The 16,127-nt window shown below is 39.3% G+C and overlaps 2 protein-coding genes across 2 annotated transcripts in view; one reads left to right on the forward strand and one right to left on the reverse strand.

The window, feature by feature from the left end:
* Nucleotides 1-1,636: 1,636 nt before the first annotated feature.
* LOC104967367 (annexin A4-like) lies at nt 1,637-9,305 on the reverse strand. Its single transcript, XM_010796779.1, has 15 exons — nt 9,198-9,305; nt 7,113-7,539; nt 6,867-6,904; nt 6,538-6,681; nt 6,333-6,420; nt 6,148-6,242; nt 5,911-6,024; nt 5,613-5,703; nt 4,773-4,852; nt 4,582-4,638; nt 4,386-4,479; nt 4,135-4,230; nt 3,293-3,351; nt 3,040-3,162; nt 1,637-2,934 (listed from the first exon to the last, which is right to left on the reverse strand). The coding sequence occupies exons 2-15, from the start codon at nt 7,528-7,530 to the stop codon at nt 2,875-2,877; spliced, it is 1,557 nt and encodes a 518-aa protein (XP_010795081.1). The 5' UTR covers nt 7,531-7,539; nt 9,198-9,305; the 3' UTR covers nt 1,637-2,874.
* Nucleotides 9,306-9,928: 623 nt separating this feature from the next.
* Nucleotides 9,929-16,127, forward strand: part of LOC104967378 (zinc finger CCHC domain-containing protein 24-like) — a 12,779-nt gene continuing 6,580 nt past the window's right edge. The window contains exons 1-2 of the mRNA XM_010796790.1: nt 9,929-10,713; nt 11,690-11,890. Of these exons, the coding sequence (XP_010795092.1) occupies nt 10,501-10,713; nt 11,690-11,890 (414 nt within the window). The 5' untranslated portion in view covers nt 9,929-10,500. The remainder of the gene's footprint in view (nt 10,714-11,689; nt 11,891-16,127) is intronic.

Consider the following 16,127-nt stretch of genomic DNA (forward strand, 5'->3'; position numbering starts at 1 on the left):
CTATCTTTAGGAATTATGTTAACTCCTGAAACACTCACATTGGATTGAAATCAGAGGCTCTTACACTCTTAAAACCTCATGCAATGAAAACACATAAGTGGAAGTCATTTATAGGGTAGTAAGTTACTTTTGACAGAAAGTGTGCTGCTTTTGTTTTTAACTGACTGCAAACACTATTAAAAGCAGCCGGTTGTTCAGGTTGTTAAGGCATATTTGATCAAATATTGGAGGATGAACCTCAAGCTGAGTATGCTGTAGCTCTGCAGGCTGCTACTGATATCTGCTGCTGCATCTCATTATGTGTTGTTCATCTAATCCTTTGGTTTTGTAATTTGTTTATATGCACTCATGAAGTTTAAAGCAGGATTATGTCCCTGGCAACCAAATGTCCCCCAACTGCAGAAAGAAAAATCCACTGCAAATCAACAATTTAGTCAAGGCTTACTTATACTGATTGTCTATGAAACAGTATTAACATTAGAAGCCAGTGATGGTGAAGTGCATTAAGGTAAAACATGGACTAATCTCAATAAAATTGGATTTTTTTTAATTCAGATTACGGTTGAATCCATCTGTGAAATAGTTGACGAGATACTTCCTTTAGGTATTTCATGTTCATTCTTGTATAGGAGTTTTCTACAAAATTACCATATCAAACAAGAATTGTATATTTCCATACAATATGGTATCCAAGTGTTAAAAAAACTATTTCATCATTCATTTAGTCACCCAAAAAGTCCTACCAAAAGTAAGAGAAAGCTCCAGAAGTGTGAAGGCTAATTCAAAGGCTGACCTTCACAGCTCCCATCAATGATGTAGACAGACACGACTCCCATACGCACATCTGAGATCTCCAATAAAACATATGCATGCATCCCTCGCATGCGTGTGTATCCAAGTGTGATCAAGTCCCAGAAAGGTTGCATCAAGTCCACATGTAAATAATTAAAGCACTTTTTCTAAAAATCAAGGATCAGGAAAGTGTTCTGTTTTGTCTCTAAAAGTGAAAGCCAAATGGGAGGCCCCACTGATTTGATTTCCTCTTGACCTATATATTTCAGTAGGTATCACGGCACACAGTCTGGGCTAGAGAGAAAATACACAAACATCAAATATTCATCCCTTTGTTCTGGTGTGGGCTTTTCATTTTGAGTGTGTGAGAAGTAGCTCAATGAGAAAGGTGTAGAAGAAGTGAGGCTTGGTGAGGTCATTTGTCTACAACCCCTCTGAGGCTGCACTTTGAGGCAAGCAAGCAAACCAGAAAGAAGACTTTAGGCATCCGTGTCTTCAATATGGACCCTATTTATAGCCCTGAGAAAAGCTCTTTGTGCCATATCACTTGTGCTGCAAAGCAAACCTGGGCATGTTCTCCCCCTCTCAGATTAAACAGCAAGGCACACGCACAGAGACTTCACTTATGTAAGCCACATTACTCGCACCTTTTACAAAACGTGCAGCTTGTGATGCTCTGAGGATGGGGGGCGCCTCACACGTACAGACCAAGGTGGTTAAAATGAGGTTGTCTTTGAAATGCAAATGTCTCATTGTGCGTCGGCTCAGAGCAAAACATCCACAGTCAATGTTTGATGCAAAACACATGATTCCATTTCACAAAGAAAATCCAGATATGCCAAAATGTTATTATGCTTTTTTTAATTAAATGAAAAGCGTTTAAAGTCTCAATAGTCTGGGACTAAAATGTTGGAAAACGTACATAGCATCCATTCAATTTATACCATTAACATGTAACAGCGATCATTGCAGAGTATCGTTAGTGCAACAGATATTCAGTTCAAGCCAAACAAACAAAAATGACATTTCATGTGAATCAAGAGCCCTCTACTGGTAGTAAAACATACAAACCTGTAAAGGACACTGAAAAAAGTATACAAAACATTGACCATTGAGTAATGTAAGTATGGCATTTCTGCAGTCGTGCAAGGATGATTATAGATTTTTTTTAATTAAGATTAACCACAGTTAAACATCGACAAACTGAAGTTTATACGGCAGCCCTGACAAAAGGCACAACAGGATCTGTCTTTAGGCTTTGGCTTTTCAGCATTCAGGAAAAAGGAAACCTTGTCTTTAAATGTTTAATAATGTTTGGAAAGGTTTACGTTTACAGAAGAGTTTTGTAAAGCCGATATAGAAGATATAAATTCAAAAGCTGAATTGCATAGACTTGCAAGCAGCAGTATAGAGAACAAATAAGAATGCAGATTGTTATTTCTTACATTACATAAAATAAGCCAGAATTTAATTTTGGCTTGTCGAATAAGCATTAAATGATTATATCTACTTCGTGTGAGATTCAGTCATACATTATTTGATCAATCTTGTATAATAGTCTCCGACAACCTGGTATATATAAACTTGTACACAGTTGAAATGATTGGCGTGAGGTAATTTTTACCATAGTTACAAAGAATCAATGCATGTATAAATGAATGGCTTTGATAATTCTTGTATATGTACTTTGTTAAATAAACCAGACATTTGCCTCATTCTGTATCTTTAGATTTTCTGAAAATATATTTTTCCTTTCTCTAATAAAACCAGTCAAGCTGTTTAATGGACAATTGAAAAACTATGATATATTTCATTTCTACTGTGTGATTTTCCGGCACCCACTTTTTATTTAGGGCTTCAACCCAAAAATGTCAAAGCTATCTACGGTGTCTTTATAAAAAAAAAAAAGACTATTTGGCAATCTTATACTACAATACTGTAGAAAAAAGAAAATCATGCCACTGAAGAGAATACAAAACTAATATTGATTGACTGCATGCATCAGAGGTGATATAAGCTCCTATAACATTGTTTCACTGGGGACATTTATTTTGTCCCTATGAAGGCTTATCTTCATTTCCTTTAGTCCGTGCCTCCACACAGCTTCAGCAGCAGCTTCTGGTAATCGCCGGAGGTATCACCCTGAGAAACGAAACAAAGGAAGTATGAATTTTAAATGATCAGACATTATGAAAAGGAAAAGGTGTTGCTGTGTTTTGTCTAAATAAGTTGGTTTGTAGGACTTACTGAGATGTGGGTGTACAGGGATTTTCCATAAGTCCTCACATACTCCTGTCTGATGTCCAACATGTCAATCTCAGAGCGAGACACCATGATACGGATCAGGGTTGTGTCCTTGGTCCCTGCTCCCTGTTAACACATCACAGTGTGACACTTCCATTTACTGTATCAGTAGAATATTACCAACAACAGTGTCACTGCAAGAGTCGGTTGGTTTGTGATTATAAGAATAAAATGAGATTATAGAAAACAGCTTTACCTGCATGGCCTTGTGAAGCCTTTCTGCAAAGTAGGCAGGGGTGTTCCTGATGCATTTCACTAGGAAAAAGGAGAAGATGTAAACAAATGAGTCTTGGATAAATCTGTATAAAATGTTGCACTATTGTTTTACAAAGGGAAATACATACAAGACATTGTAAAGAAGCAGATTGCTTGAGGCTTACAGCATTATAACATTCACATGTAATGCAGCTAAATCCTAACTACACTATAATAAGAAAGGTGGCTGTATCTTTATTTATCTGTTTTATGTTATTACCACTGCCAACAGGTTTTTTTTCTCTGCCACTTTTTTTTTAATAATAAATAACAGCACAAACAGAAAAACTAATTCCACATTTGCATTTTCTATGTGCAAAACAATTCTGTGCACTTCTTCATCTAATCCACACGACATTTAAGACATAGCATATTTGGACAAAGCTCAAAATCCCTTTGAAGATATTATTTGTTTCCTGTAATTGGGTGCCAAATAATTGTGCCTAAATTAAATAACTAAAATGCTTAGTAAAATGGCTGTAACTCTACAGTTATCAATCTGACCCTGTGCTCTTTACAAACACCCCAAATCGATTGTCTATCAATAAGTGTTTTCTGATGCAGCTATAAACATGTTCTATTTTTAGAGAGTTTGCTTTTGATCATCATCAAGTATTAATAAGGTATCTAGGTCAAACAGGCGCCTGTTTGCACCAGCAAGATATTTGTATCAGGAAAGCCCTTCTAAACAAACATCTTGACGAATGCCTTCAACATATACTTAAAGCTTCAACAGGTTTGGAAAGCTACTTCAGTTTGGAAAAAGAGACCCAAAGAACGTACCCACAGCCACCATGCCAGACTCCACATTGCCAGACATTTCTCTGCAGACGCTTTTCTCGATGTCTCTCCCAGACATCTGCTGGTACTCGTGGAAGACTAATAAAAACCAGAATCACAGGCGTGACAGTTAGTCATAATATTTTAAAAAACATATGTAAAAAAGGTATTAAAAAAGGTCAAAATGTGTGTTTATGGCACTGGAAAAACATCAGTCATATGGATATGCTCAAAAAAGACAGTAAATGACTTACCTGCTCTAAGGTGACTCTTACTGCGAGCGCACAGGATGGCATTAAACTGAGACTCATCAGTTCCAACTTTATTTTCCCCTGCAGCATACAGTTTCTGTCCACAACACAGACACACATAAATAAAAAAGAAACAAGATCGGACTTGCTAATTACTCTCCATAAATGTAAGAAGCACAAACCAACTGAAAACCGGTACCTGAGCATCCTGTTTGGCCAAGTTGACATCAACAGTCTCCCTCTCGTCACGATTGCCCTAGTTAGAGTATGGCATGTTGTGTTAAAAGTACATTGCGAAGGAGGAATACATTGTTGGTATCAACACTCAAAGTTTCAAATCCATTTTGAGAGAGCTTAAAATGAATGAGGTGTAAAGCATGAAGAAACTACCTGACAGAGAGAAACCAGGAGTCTGCGGAAATGACCGGAGGTGTCGCTGATGATGGCGTCCTCCAGTTTCTTCCCGTACTCTGGAAGGAAGGTGTGGCTTTTTAGGGAAATACATTTACATTTGCATAATATTTGCATTTCAGTGAGACCCTACTTCTTTAAATAATGTTTCATGTACAAATAGAAGGGTAATCGTACAGGCTAAAATAAAAATAAACATTTTTAACATGCCTTCTAATATTTCATATCATTTTTAAACTGATTTTCAAATAAATAAATACAAAAAAACTTTAAGTAGTTCAACAATTGACGTATTAAGGGCCTGTGTTGTATTTTAAATAAAGATTAGAGAATAGGAATAAGAAATTAATATGATAGATATCTGTATACCTCAAATTGAGTCAAATTCTTTACATATTTTTTGTCTTTGATGCATCCTAATTTTAAATCTATATATATAAATGTATAATTGATGACGCCATAAAGAGATCATAAGCATTCCTTTTAATGTTCTGTGTTAACTCATGTTAGTTGGCTAAGCATTTTTGTAAATAACCTGTTGATATTTTCTAATGGGCTTCTTTTAGTTTGTAGTTTTGTAGATCTAGTGGTGTCTTGTTTCTGTGTGTACTTGTTTTGTAGCAGCTGAAGTAGAGGGTGGGCGGGTGAGTAGGTGTGTGATCAATACTGGTGGGTGGAGTCTATGAGTACAGCGATGTTTTTGTATTGAATAAAGAAAGGAGGCACTAGCTAAACATTCTTAATGTGTAAGTTGCTGTTCACAGTTTGAATATCATGAACATACAATACAACGTTTATAAATCAAGAATATAAACTCACCAGCTTTGTAAATTTGGTTGATTTCAAGAATATCTGAATTGGAGCGTGAAGAAAGGATCTCAATCAGACAAGACTCATCAGTTCCTGCGCCCTGTCAAAATATAGAAAAGCCTCAGTAAGACATGAAAACACAACCTGCTTTAGAGAGTTTGAACATTTAGTGGTTATCAGACTCATGTTTCAACTTCTCTGATATTCACTTGCATTCAGAGGATTTGTTTGCTTTAATTCTCCTCTCCTTCTCTCACAACACAAACAAAATGGAGGATCTGCTAAGAAAATAACTTGAGTTTCCAACCTGTATTGCCTCCCTGAGTTCAGTTGCATCAAAGCGGTTCGGACTCTTCACCATAGCGAGAACCAGCTTCTCAAAGTTTCCAGTGAGCTCAGACTTCAGATCGTGGAGAAGATCCTAAGAAAAAGAAAATCCCGTAAGAGCAGGGTTCGGTTTAGACAGAGTTACAGGGTCAATGAGAAGGAACAGATTAAAGTGATTCATTTCAATTAAAAAAATCTTAAATGTTAGAAAACGTACCTTCCCATAAGTTGTTTTATAGGCTGCTACCATTGGAACCCTCTGCTTGCTGGTACGACTTCCCAGAAGTTCAAGGATGGCGCTTTCATCAGTGCCTGTTAAAAACATTATTCAGGATCAATTCATGTCGAGGGAAAAATAACCATGTTGGGTTTAGCATATCCAAATAAACCCCATTTACTTACCAAAGCCCTTCATAGCTTTCCGGAGAACCTCAACATCCCTCAGTGGATCAGCCCCTTTAAAGTCTTTTAAAGAACCCCTGTATCCTTTCTATTTATAAAATTAAAAAAAGATAAGAAACATATAAGATACTGCACAGTATCTGCCTGTATGTGCATTGGAACATAGTTTTAGAGAAGTCCTACGGTGACAACAAAGGCATCTTACAGAAATGGCAGGTGCATGAGGTTGGGACGGAGCTCCACTTCCATATCCAGGCATTGAGGGGTTAGTCGCAGGGGCTCCTGGGTAATTTGGCATGGGCTGGCCCGGAGCCGGGCCCCCTGGATATCCCTGCTGAGCCCCTCCCGGCTGCAAACAGAGGACAACTGTTAGTGTTAAGTGTTAGGTGCTTGGTTACAAACTCTATATAGCAAATAGGGTTTAAGTAGGAGATAAGGTGATTTGAGCAAACAGAAGATTTAGCTGAAGTCAGTCCATATGTTATTAGTAATATGGCCGGTCAGAGGTAAAGAGTGAGATAGGAATGTATATACCGCTCCATGGCCGCCTGGTGCTGCACCCCAGCCTCCACCTGCAAGGAAAATATTGACATAAAATCAAAAAACGATTTACTTAAAGGACAATTCTGACTGCATATAATAGGAGTGTTGCATTTGTGATTTTTTTTTAACTAATAGATGGCCTTGATATTATTTATTTCAGCCATATAGACATATTTATGTGAGGAGAGAAATACTTCATGTAAGTTCTCAACATTCAAAAATATCTTGGAGGCGAACCTGATGGAGGCATGGAAGGATAGCCTCCTGCTTGGGGTGGTGGTTGGTATCCTCCAGCCTGGGCAGGGTAGCCCCCGGCCTGGGCAGGGTAACCCCCGGCCTGGGGAGGGTAGCCCCCTGCTGCTGGAGGGTATCCACCTGCTGCTTGGGGGTAACCACCAGCCTGAGGTGGGTATCCTCCTGCCTGTGGGGGGTAGCCACCTGCTGCGGGAGGGTAACCGCCTGCTTGGGGTGGGTATCCTCCTGCCTGTGGGGGGTAGCCGCCCGCTGCTGGGGGGTAGCCTCCTGCCGCTGGAGGGTAACCGCCTGCTTGGGGTGGATATGCTCCTGGTTGAGGCGGGTAGCCCCCTGCTTGTGGTGGGTAGCCCCCTGCTTGGGGTGGGTATCCACCGGACTGAGGGTATCCTGGGTAGCTCATCTTCCGATCCTGAAAGTGACAAAAATAATGATGCATCAATGTCGATGTGTTGTATGAGGGCTATGTGAGTCTTTTTGACTGCAGCACCCGTTAAAAAAAACACCACATGATTTTCTTGGAATTTCTAGAGAAATATCGGTTTTAAAAAGGTCCCATGTCATGGCTATTTCTACTGATCATAATTCTATTGTTGCGGTATACTAAAATAGATTTATGTTGTGAAGCATATTGGGTGGAGCGCGATGATGGAGTGTCAAAAGAGGATAAAAACTACAGAATGTGTTCAGCAATCAAAACAGACTGAAAAAAGCTAATGCTAGTGTTGCTCCAAATTGACCCGTTCTTTTCAAACTTTTCTTTGAATTTAGTAAAACAAATATAAAATCAATCCAATATCGGCAAAAATGTAATTAACAGTTGTCAAAAAAAACATTCATGTACTATTAAAAGTAGTTCTCATTACTGTGTAAATATGATTAAATGTTACAAATACTCAACATTTTCCCTCTGTAAACAAGACATGTTTATAGTAATACAGGCAAAATACATGTCGGTTACGTAGTGCTGGTAAAAGTTCAGATGTAATTATTCTGAATTCAAAAGATACATCATATCGTTTTTAAGGCTGACATAATCACACTGTAAGTAGTGACTTCATGAAGGGCGGTTTTTTGTTGACACTCCCTTTCCAGTCCTCTCCTTTTGACCGTTGATGGCGTGATGCTTTCAAATGCTCTTGTAATTATCAGAATTTCCACCACACCACATATGTATGACCCCAAGGATGGAAAATATATGGTATGAGTGACGTATGAGCAATGATATGATTGATATAAGAATGTTCGGCATTTGATAACTAAACGTAAATTTAAAAAAGTACATATTTGTTCGTTTATTTATTTATTTTTAGAAATAAACGCAATTGCAATGCCCGACGTGGTTTACATGTTTTAAACTTTCGATTTATACAGCGAACTAGTTGAGACCAGATTGCTGCTTTTGTTCAAGTTTACAATTATAACACTCCAGTAAGCCTATAAACGGACCTACAGGCCTACCTTAAAGCACCAGTATGGCCATTCAGTAGTTACACTTCCTGCTTGTTGTTACGAGCACTGGAAAGCACCATTAAAAAGCAATGTTATCAAAGGCCTGTATTTACAAAATTCGCCAACTAAAGCTTCTGCAACGCTAAGATTTTACAATAGGTTACTTCCGCTGCTGTCAATAATAAAGTATAACAGGCCTACGCAATGATATTTAACTTAACATTGAACGTCACGCTAACATCGTCATTGATGTCGAAGAGTATCCTGCGGTCCGTTAGCGTGACAAGATACTCCAAGACAACGTTTTGCATTTTATTTAGCATGGTTCTCTTTATACATCCATGGTGCAAACAAATACTACGTTAGCTACAGTACAACATTTCCGTTCGCCATGTTAAGACTTTTACTATGAAGAAACGTTGTTAGCTGGTGTTGAGCAACCCCACACCAACTGTGATGCCTTAGTGAGGCGAGGCTAATTTCCTACATTCCTCAGTAATCCACATACGCCTTTAACGCTATCCAAGTAATGTTGTAGGCTACTTCGTTGTCGCATGAAACGCAGTGCAGTACAGATATTTAGCGGGTGTTTACAGTCAATAACAAAGATTTACTTACTTATCGGCCACGGACTTCAGATTGAGGAAGAGACACGCAGCAGAGCAGTGGAGAGAAATTGAAGTCCCGGGGAGGTGGGTGGGTCCACAGCATTGTTTCCGTCCTGCAGTAATAACCTTTACTCTGTTATTATCCACAGCCTCGCGTTGAGTCAGCGAGCTTTGGGCCTAAATTGCCATTTTCACGACAGATGACATTGGATCATATGAAAAGACGAATATTGGATTTGTTTCCGTGGATAATTGAGTTAAGTTTAAAACAAATCTATTGTGAAACTTGATTTTTCCATATCATATTTGATATGAACATTGTAAAGAAAAAAGTTTGGCCATTGTATTTCCTGCAAAACAACAACAACAACTTTGATTTATATTAGGCTACTTAGAACTTAGCCTACTACTTAAATATGAAATCGTTATGTCTTTGAAGAGCCTAAAAACTTAAATGACGAAAAAGCCAGCCCTGCCCTGAATACATTACATGTTCTCAATTGTTTAATGATTTGAATTGTGTATAAAAAAATAAACACTAGATGGCAGCAGTCTACTTTTCAAGTTGTGCATTGCAGCATTATAATTTTGTCCTTGTAGTCAAATAAAAGTTTACCTTAAAATAAAAAACTGAAAGTCAGTGTTCCTTATGTGTTTTATTGTCAGCCTACCTGAGGACCATGACGTGAGGAATTTTCTTATTTTACAAAAGGCAAGTCCTTCATTTAATAAAAAAAATGACTTCTTTTTAAATTATAGATGGTAGTTGTAAACTGTAAAGAGAGAAGTGTCAGGAAAAAGGACATAACTTAAAAAAGGACAACAAGTACAACGTTCTGTAATGAAATAACCCAAAAAGTAAAGGGGTTTCAAACAAATAACACATTTCCCCCTTCCATTATAAAGCTTAGTTTGAGATCATATAGGCCTAGCTCTACAATACAATGATCGTCCCCCTCAGAAACAGGCTACCCAGTAGGCTACTGTGGATAACTAATAAAAAAAAGTGTTGCAGAAAGATGCAAACTCTTTATGGACCTCCTCTCCGCTGTGACCCAACCCACAGTCCTGGCTGCTGTGCTGCCTGACGCTTCCCACTGGCATTCACGCTTTTGCGCTTCATGCTTCCACTGCGCTCTCCCCCGTGACAGTTGTCCGGTTACTGGGGTCCTTCAGGGCTCCCCAGGTGAACACAAGGATCGCACGTCTAAGAGCCGGAGCAAGGGGGATGACTGAGAGAAGTTGTGTGACCCAGAAAATCCGGTGGTTCTGACGGCCCTGTTCCAAGAGGTGCAGTCCTCCAAAAAGCAAAAATGATGTCTGCTATAGAGACCGGTGCCCCTGTGTACCAACCTGCGCAGCTGCTCAACTGGGTCTACATGTCTTTGCAAGACACTCAGAACAGCACTTTTGATGCGTTCAAAGCCGAATCGGACACTTCTTCTCAGGACATGAACATCTCCAAGCGCACCGCAGCTGATCTGAGCGCCAACTATCTCAACAACTTCTTCCAGCTGAGGAGTGAGGTAGAATTCATGTCATTTCATATCGTGCTAATTATCAACTCTTTGCATATATAGGCTACATAATTCATGCTCTGTTGAAAAAATCCATGCACTCATTAATCATCTTTGTTTTGCTGCATGTCAAAAAGCTCTCTCCTAAGATGAATATTCTACCCACATTTTTCACTCCAGGTTATTTGTGTTGCCCAGTAAACCTCACCTGCATGCCTCCATTGGGTCGCACTGTGGTGAGTGGGTAGTATGAATATGCGTTTTGTACCCTGGTATAGTGCCTGAGTGTGTTCAGACTGTTCTGGTGTCAGTGTGCAGCTGCAGGGGGAATGGCAGGTTGAGAAAGACCTCTCACAAGCTTTTTAAAATGTTACAGTTCACCCTGGCCGGCCTCTGCTCACTCAGAGGAGTATGCTGTGCACTCTGGGGGGGCTGGTGCTGTTTAATTTAATACCAACACATTTAGCAAAAGATGGAAAATAGAGATGAATCAAAAGGAGGTTTTAAGTAAATAATTGGAATGAAAAGTCATAATTTGCTGTTTAACTTTAAAATAAGCAAGTCTAAAGAAATGTCAGTGCGCACATGCCACAGACATGCAGAGGTTTCATGTCTCATGGACAGCACTGCAATGTACATCTGATCACAATTATCTTTCTGTGGTGCCAAAAAGCTAGTGTCTGCAGGCTGTTCTACATGCTTGCCCCTGCGGTGCCATAGCACCCGTCTCCTCTAGAGACACAATGATGCTGATTGTGCTGTGCCAAAAGAACGCATGACAAAGACATTTTGTTCTGACAAGGAAACGGACACTATTGGCCCACAGTTTAGATGCAGTAAAGGCAGCACATCTGCAGGATTGAAATAAAGTTGGCTACTGTCAGAGGCACAGACAGGAGAATCAATCAGGGGGATGGACTGACACGCTGCTTGAAATGCTCTTTCATTGTAGAGTCACCACAGTGATCTTCTTTTTCTCTGGCAGGCCTTGAACAACAATTTCTACAAGAGCTCCTCGCCCTACGAGTCCCTCAATAATATCGTGGACGGCCTGAGCTCTCTGGCGGACCATTTCTCCGACCTCTCCCTGTCCCCGGAGTCACGTAAACCCAGCAAAAGGCCGCCGCCCAACTACCTGTGCCACCTTTGCTTCAACAAAGGCCACTACATCAAAGATTGCCCTCAGGTGAGCCAGTCAGTGCTGCTGTCAGTCAGGTGCAGAAACTGCAGTTTGAGCTGTTTATCAAATGCATCAAACAATGATGTTCTGTCTGGTGAGGGGAAGATCAAGACATCATCTGATTCCATGTTCAAATCTACCATCTTCCTCTTCAAAGTTTTTAGTATTATTAGAACTATAAAGTCCAAGTTAGAAAATGATGTTTTTGTATTATCTTTTCAGTGTGAAATAGATTCCTCAGCACATATTTGAGTTAGATGTACCAACACATGTTGGTAATGAGCAGCAGATGCCAGATTGGATCTAGGAGCAGGCCTTAATGAAAGATGATAGGTTTCTCTGTGGAACTAGGCACAACCTCTCCTCCATACACGAGAGAAATATTACCACTGCTTTATGTGCAGCTGCGGTTCTCCATTGATCATGTTCAGAGGGAAATGCCTGACATTTGTTAGGTGTAATGGAAATAATCACATGAGTGATGGACAGGATGCGACCAAGAAGCAGCCGAGCAAAAAGTAGAAATTCAATTAGCTGAAAATCCAAGCTGTACAACTTTCTAGGGTTGCACATTTCTCAAATGGGGGGTAACATCGTACTTAAATATAATGATCATCTTCATCAAAGATTTACTAATGGCTTTAGAATTGTAATTATCATTCACTATTATTTAATTGCATCATAGGCAGTGCGTTGAATTTCATATGAACTCAAAGCAATAGTTATTCCTTTTTGGAAATATACGCTTAATCAGCAGAGTTTAATGAGTCTGGCGGCTATACTGTCAATATGTTGCTGGAACCTGTAAACTTAGCTTAGCATTAAAACCTGAAAAAGGGGGGAGATATAGCCTTGCTCTGTCCTAGAAATGCTACCCAGCTTCGGACACCACCAGCTATCCTACATTATGTTCTGTATGAGTGGTACCAATTTTCTCATCATGCAGCAATTGAATGAGAACATTCCCAAAGAGATTCCTTTAACTTAACACAAAGTAGAAATTTGGCAAGAATATGTCTATGTCCTCAAATCTGTCCTGTCACTACCACATTTTGTTCTCTTTCTAACCTGGCCTAAGCTCTGAGAGCTTGTCACCTATTTTTTCGATTGGTGCAGTTCAGCAGGGAACATAGAAAGCGGAGGAATGTGAGGAATGTGGAGAAAATTATTTGCAGTGAGCTTATAGCTCTCTACATTTTTACATGCACACCTGCAGAAAGTGTGTTACTGCTGGTCCATTGGTTTTTCAGAAATATGTACGAAGAAAAAGTTTGAGACCAACCAGTTTCATTACAGTTTGTTTTTCTTAAAAATTGACACTTATTTTTGTGTATACAGTATGTCAGTCATTAGGGCCTCTTTGAGCTATAACCTGACCAGAAGGAAAACCAAGTACATCCTTGAACAGTATGTTTCTTTCAAATAAAGGATAAAGAGGCATTAATCAATTCAAATTCCCATTTAAAAGCTGTTTTGTATGGAGTTGTAAAACACTTCTTATTAGCAACAGTGACTTTCTATGGCCTGTATATGTTGCTTCCATAGCCGACTGGTTTGCAATGGAGCTGCAGTGGACAGGAATCAAAGAATGTCACGGCTCAGTAAGATGAGAGAAGAAGCACACAGGAAGTGGGTGTGCGGGGCCTTTAACAGCCTCAATCTGGGTGAAATGGGGCCCATGTCAACTCTACAGGTCTGCTTCTTTGATAAAGAAACATATGGTAACTCTATGGAAGCCTTAGGTGAGGAAAAATAGTGAAAAGTGCCAATTGAGGTGGAGTACATGCATTTGAGTTATTGAAAGATTAACTATGCTATCCCCGCTGTGCTCTGCATGTAAGTAGTAAACATCCTGTTGACAGCAAAGTAAAGAGTTAAGTTACGTTCTTTAACAGAGGGTTAAGACGTCAAAGGATTACTCCGAGATATTTACGATTCCTCTTTGCAGCCACGCCCCTTAAATGTGCAAAATCTGGAAACCATTTCTGCTGTCTGGCTCTGCTTCAGAAAGATGATGTCTGATTTGATCATGTGTTACTAATATTTCAGAACCGTACAGTTGATTACTGAGCCGTTCTCATGACGAAAGGCCTCTTCAGTTCTGTTAAAGCTGTAACTAATGAACAAACTGCTTTTTGTTCTGGTTGGCTGGAAACTGAGGCATTTTTAGCTTCAAGTGAAATACACACTGATGGTACACTTTTTATGTCTTTGTTGGGTAGGGCTGTAAAATATATTTTATTGCAAAGTCAACTTGTGAGATAAACACATTGGAAGACTCTGTAATATTGCGCTGGATCTTTTGAGTTAGTTGAAAGAGAGTATCAGTAGAAAAAAAAAAGCATTACGAATACATTTATGATGTTGTCTGTGTTGAGTGCATTGTTAAATAAAACATGTTCAATTAGTTGTATTTTAGCAGTGCACTTAAAGCAGCAAATAGGCAGAACTGAGTACACTTTAATATTGGTTTATCTATAGCCTAATATTGTTGTTGTAATATTTAACAATCATCACATTTTATACTGATATTGTGCCGTGCTACTGTTGGATTGCAGAAAGCTCTATTTATTTCCAACTTTCAATTAACTCCATCTGAAGATCCTCTTTCCTCTGTACCCATTTGATTGCAAAACCTTTTCCGTGTTAAACCAAGTGACCAAATGTGGTGCGGGTTTAACACCTTTTACCCGTTAACCCAGGGTCACAACATTTTAATGACCCCCTGCCAATTAAGTAGCTGAACCGAGTTACTGTAAGGAGAATACACTAGTGACAGTGTGCTGACAGTACATGGGTGTATGGTGGGAAGAGCCTGGGCTAAATAAGGAGAGCATTGTTTTTCTGCAGAGGGGCTGTGGAACCAAAGGTCAGGAAGTCAGGCTGCATTGTTCGCTCAGCTCTGCTCGGCTGCAGTCATCTCCGTCCCCGTCTCTGTCTGTGCAGAGGAGCGTCCGACACTCGTTTAAAGGGCCAGCAGCTGCCCAGAGACGTCTACATCCAGAACGAGTTTTTGTAACAACAGTGGGTAGCACAGGAAGTGGGTGTATTTCTTCACAGTTTAATCAGTTCTGAATGGAAAGGAAAAGGCTGCTTTGATAATTACTTTGGGAAGAGGACCATTTGATAATAGCATTCAAACGGATTTGTTTATTTATATTTGGCAGATATTTTTAGTTTAATTTCTTAAGTGTATCCCATGATTCAATATCCTTACAGTAACTCTATTGTGTTGCTTATCCTTAAAGGAAAAGTTGTTTTTATAAATTACGATTTGGTGTTCTACGATTCTGTTTTTCTACGAATTAAACAGACAAGATAAAAAGTGTTTGTTTGTGAACTTTGGAAGAAGTCACGCTACTTTTTCCACTGTTCCCACTCTGTTTGCCCAGCCAATTTGCCAACTGGCAATAGTTTTGTATTTAGTTTGGGATATGCAAAAATATAAACCTTCTGATCCTGCGATTAATTCAAAATGTTAAACCATTCCTTGTAGAATAAATATGCTGCAGTATTCAGTATCCCTCAGATTTATGTATTCTTATCAGGCAAGCAGGAAACAACTACACTAGTCTGCATATCGTCATCTAACACCAAAACACTGAATACATGTTAATCTTGTAGTATCACTTGCAAGGCAAAGCTTAAATATGGAAATTCATATTCTTACCTAGAGCTAGATAAGAAGATCAATACCATTCTCATATCAGTCAATTTGAACAGACAAAAGATGGTTAGCTTAGCTTAGAGACTGAAAACGGGGGGAAACTGTTAGCATGTCTCTGTTTGAATCCTGCTAATTAACAAACATAGTCTTTTTTGTTTTGTCGATACTAAAAGATCAGTATTTTCTTAGTGCTAATATCTTGGTTAAAATACTATTTTTCATATTCCAACAATGTAAACTTCAGGTGGAGCGGACAGTTCAATGCAGGATGTGTAACCGGTGAATCTCAAGCAACACTCTGCTTACTTTGTTGCTTTGTTCCATTTGTTTTCACTGCTGATAAACGTCTTATCTGTCCTCAGTAGGCTGTCTGTTGCTTTTGGCCAGATCCTCTGCTGGGGAGGATGAGCAAGATAGAAGAAACCCTGGTATATGGGGTAGATAGACTCCCTCTGATAAACAGTGTCTGTCATCTACTCAAAGCTATAAGAAGCATATAGGAAAAGATGGCTGTAGAGCTCAGCTTTAAAGTAGTTGCATTTTTTCAAGATAAATAACTTTTGTCATCCTGGGGGG

This window comes from Notothenia coriiceps, unplaced genomic scaffold (assembly GCF_000735185.1).
Source record: "Notothenia coriiceps isolate Sejong01 unplaced genomic scaffold, NC01 NC01_scaffold00002397, whole genome shotgun sequence".
NCBI classification, from domain to species: Eukaryota; Metazoa; Chordata; class Actinopteri; order Perciformes; family Nototheniidae; genus Notothenia; species Notothenia coriiceps.

Bases quoted from the DNA above. Each gene is read 5' to 3' on its own strand.
- LOC104967367 (XM_010796779.1), bottom strand. From the start codon at position 7,530: ATGAGCTACCCAGGATACCCTCAGTCCGGTGGATACCCACCCCAAGCA. The intron at 6,025-6,147 runs GTACGTTTTCTA...TCTTTTTCTTAG, and splicing joins ATAAAACAACTTATGGGAAG to GATCTTCTCCACGATCTGAA. The intron at 4,639-4,772 runs GTAGTTTCTTCA...TACTCTAACTAG, and splicing joins TCCTGGTTTCTCTCTGTCAG to GGCAATCGTGACGAGAGGGA.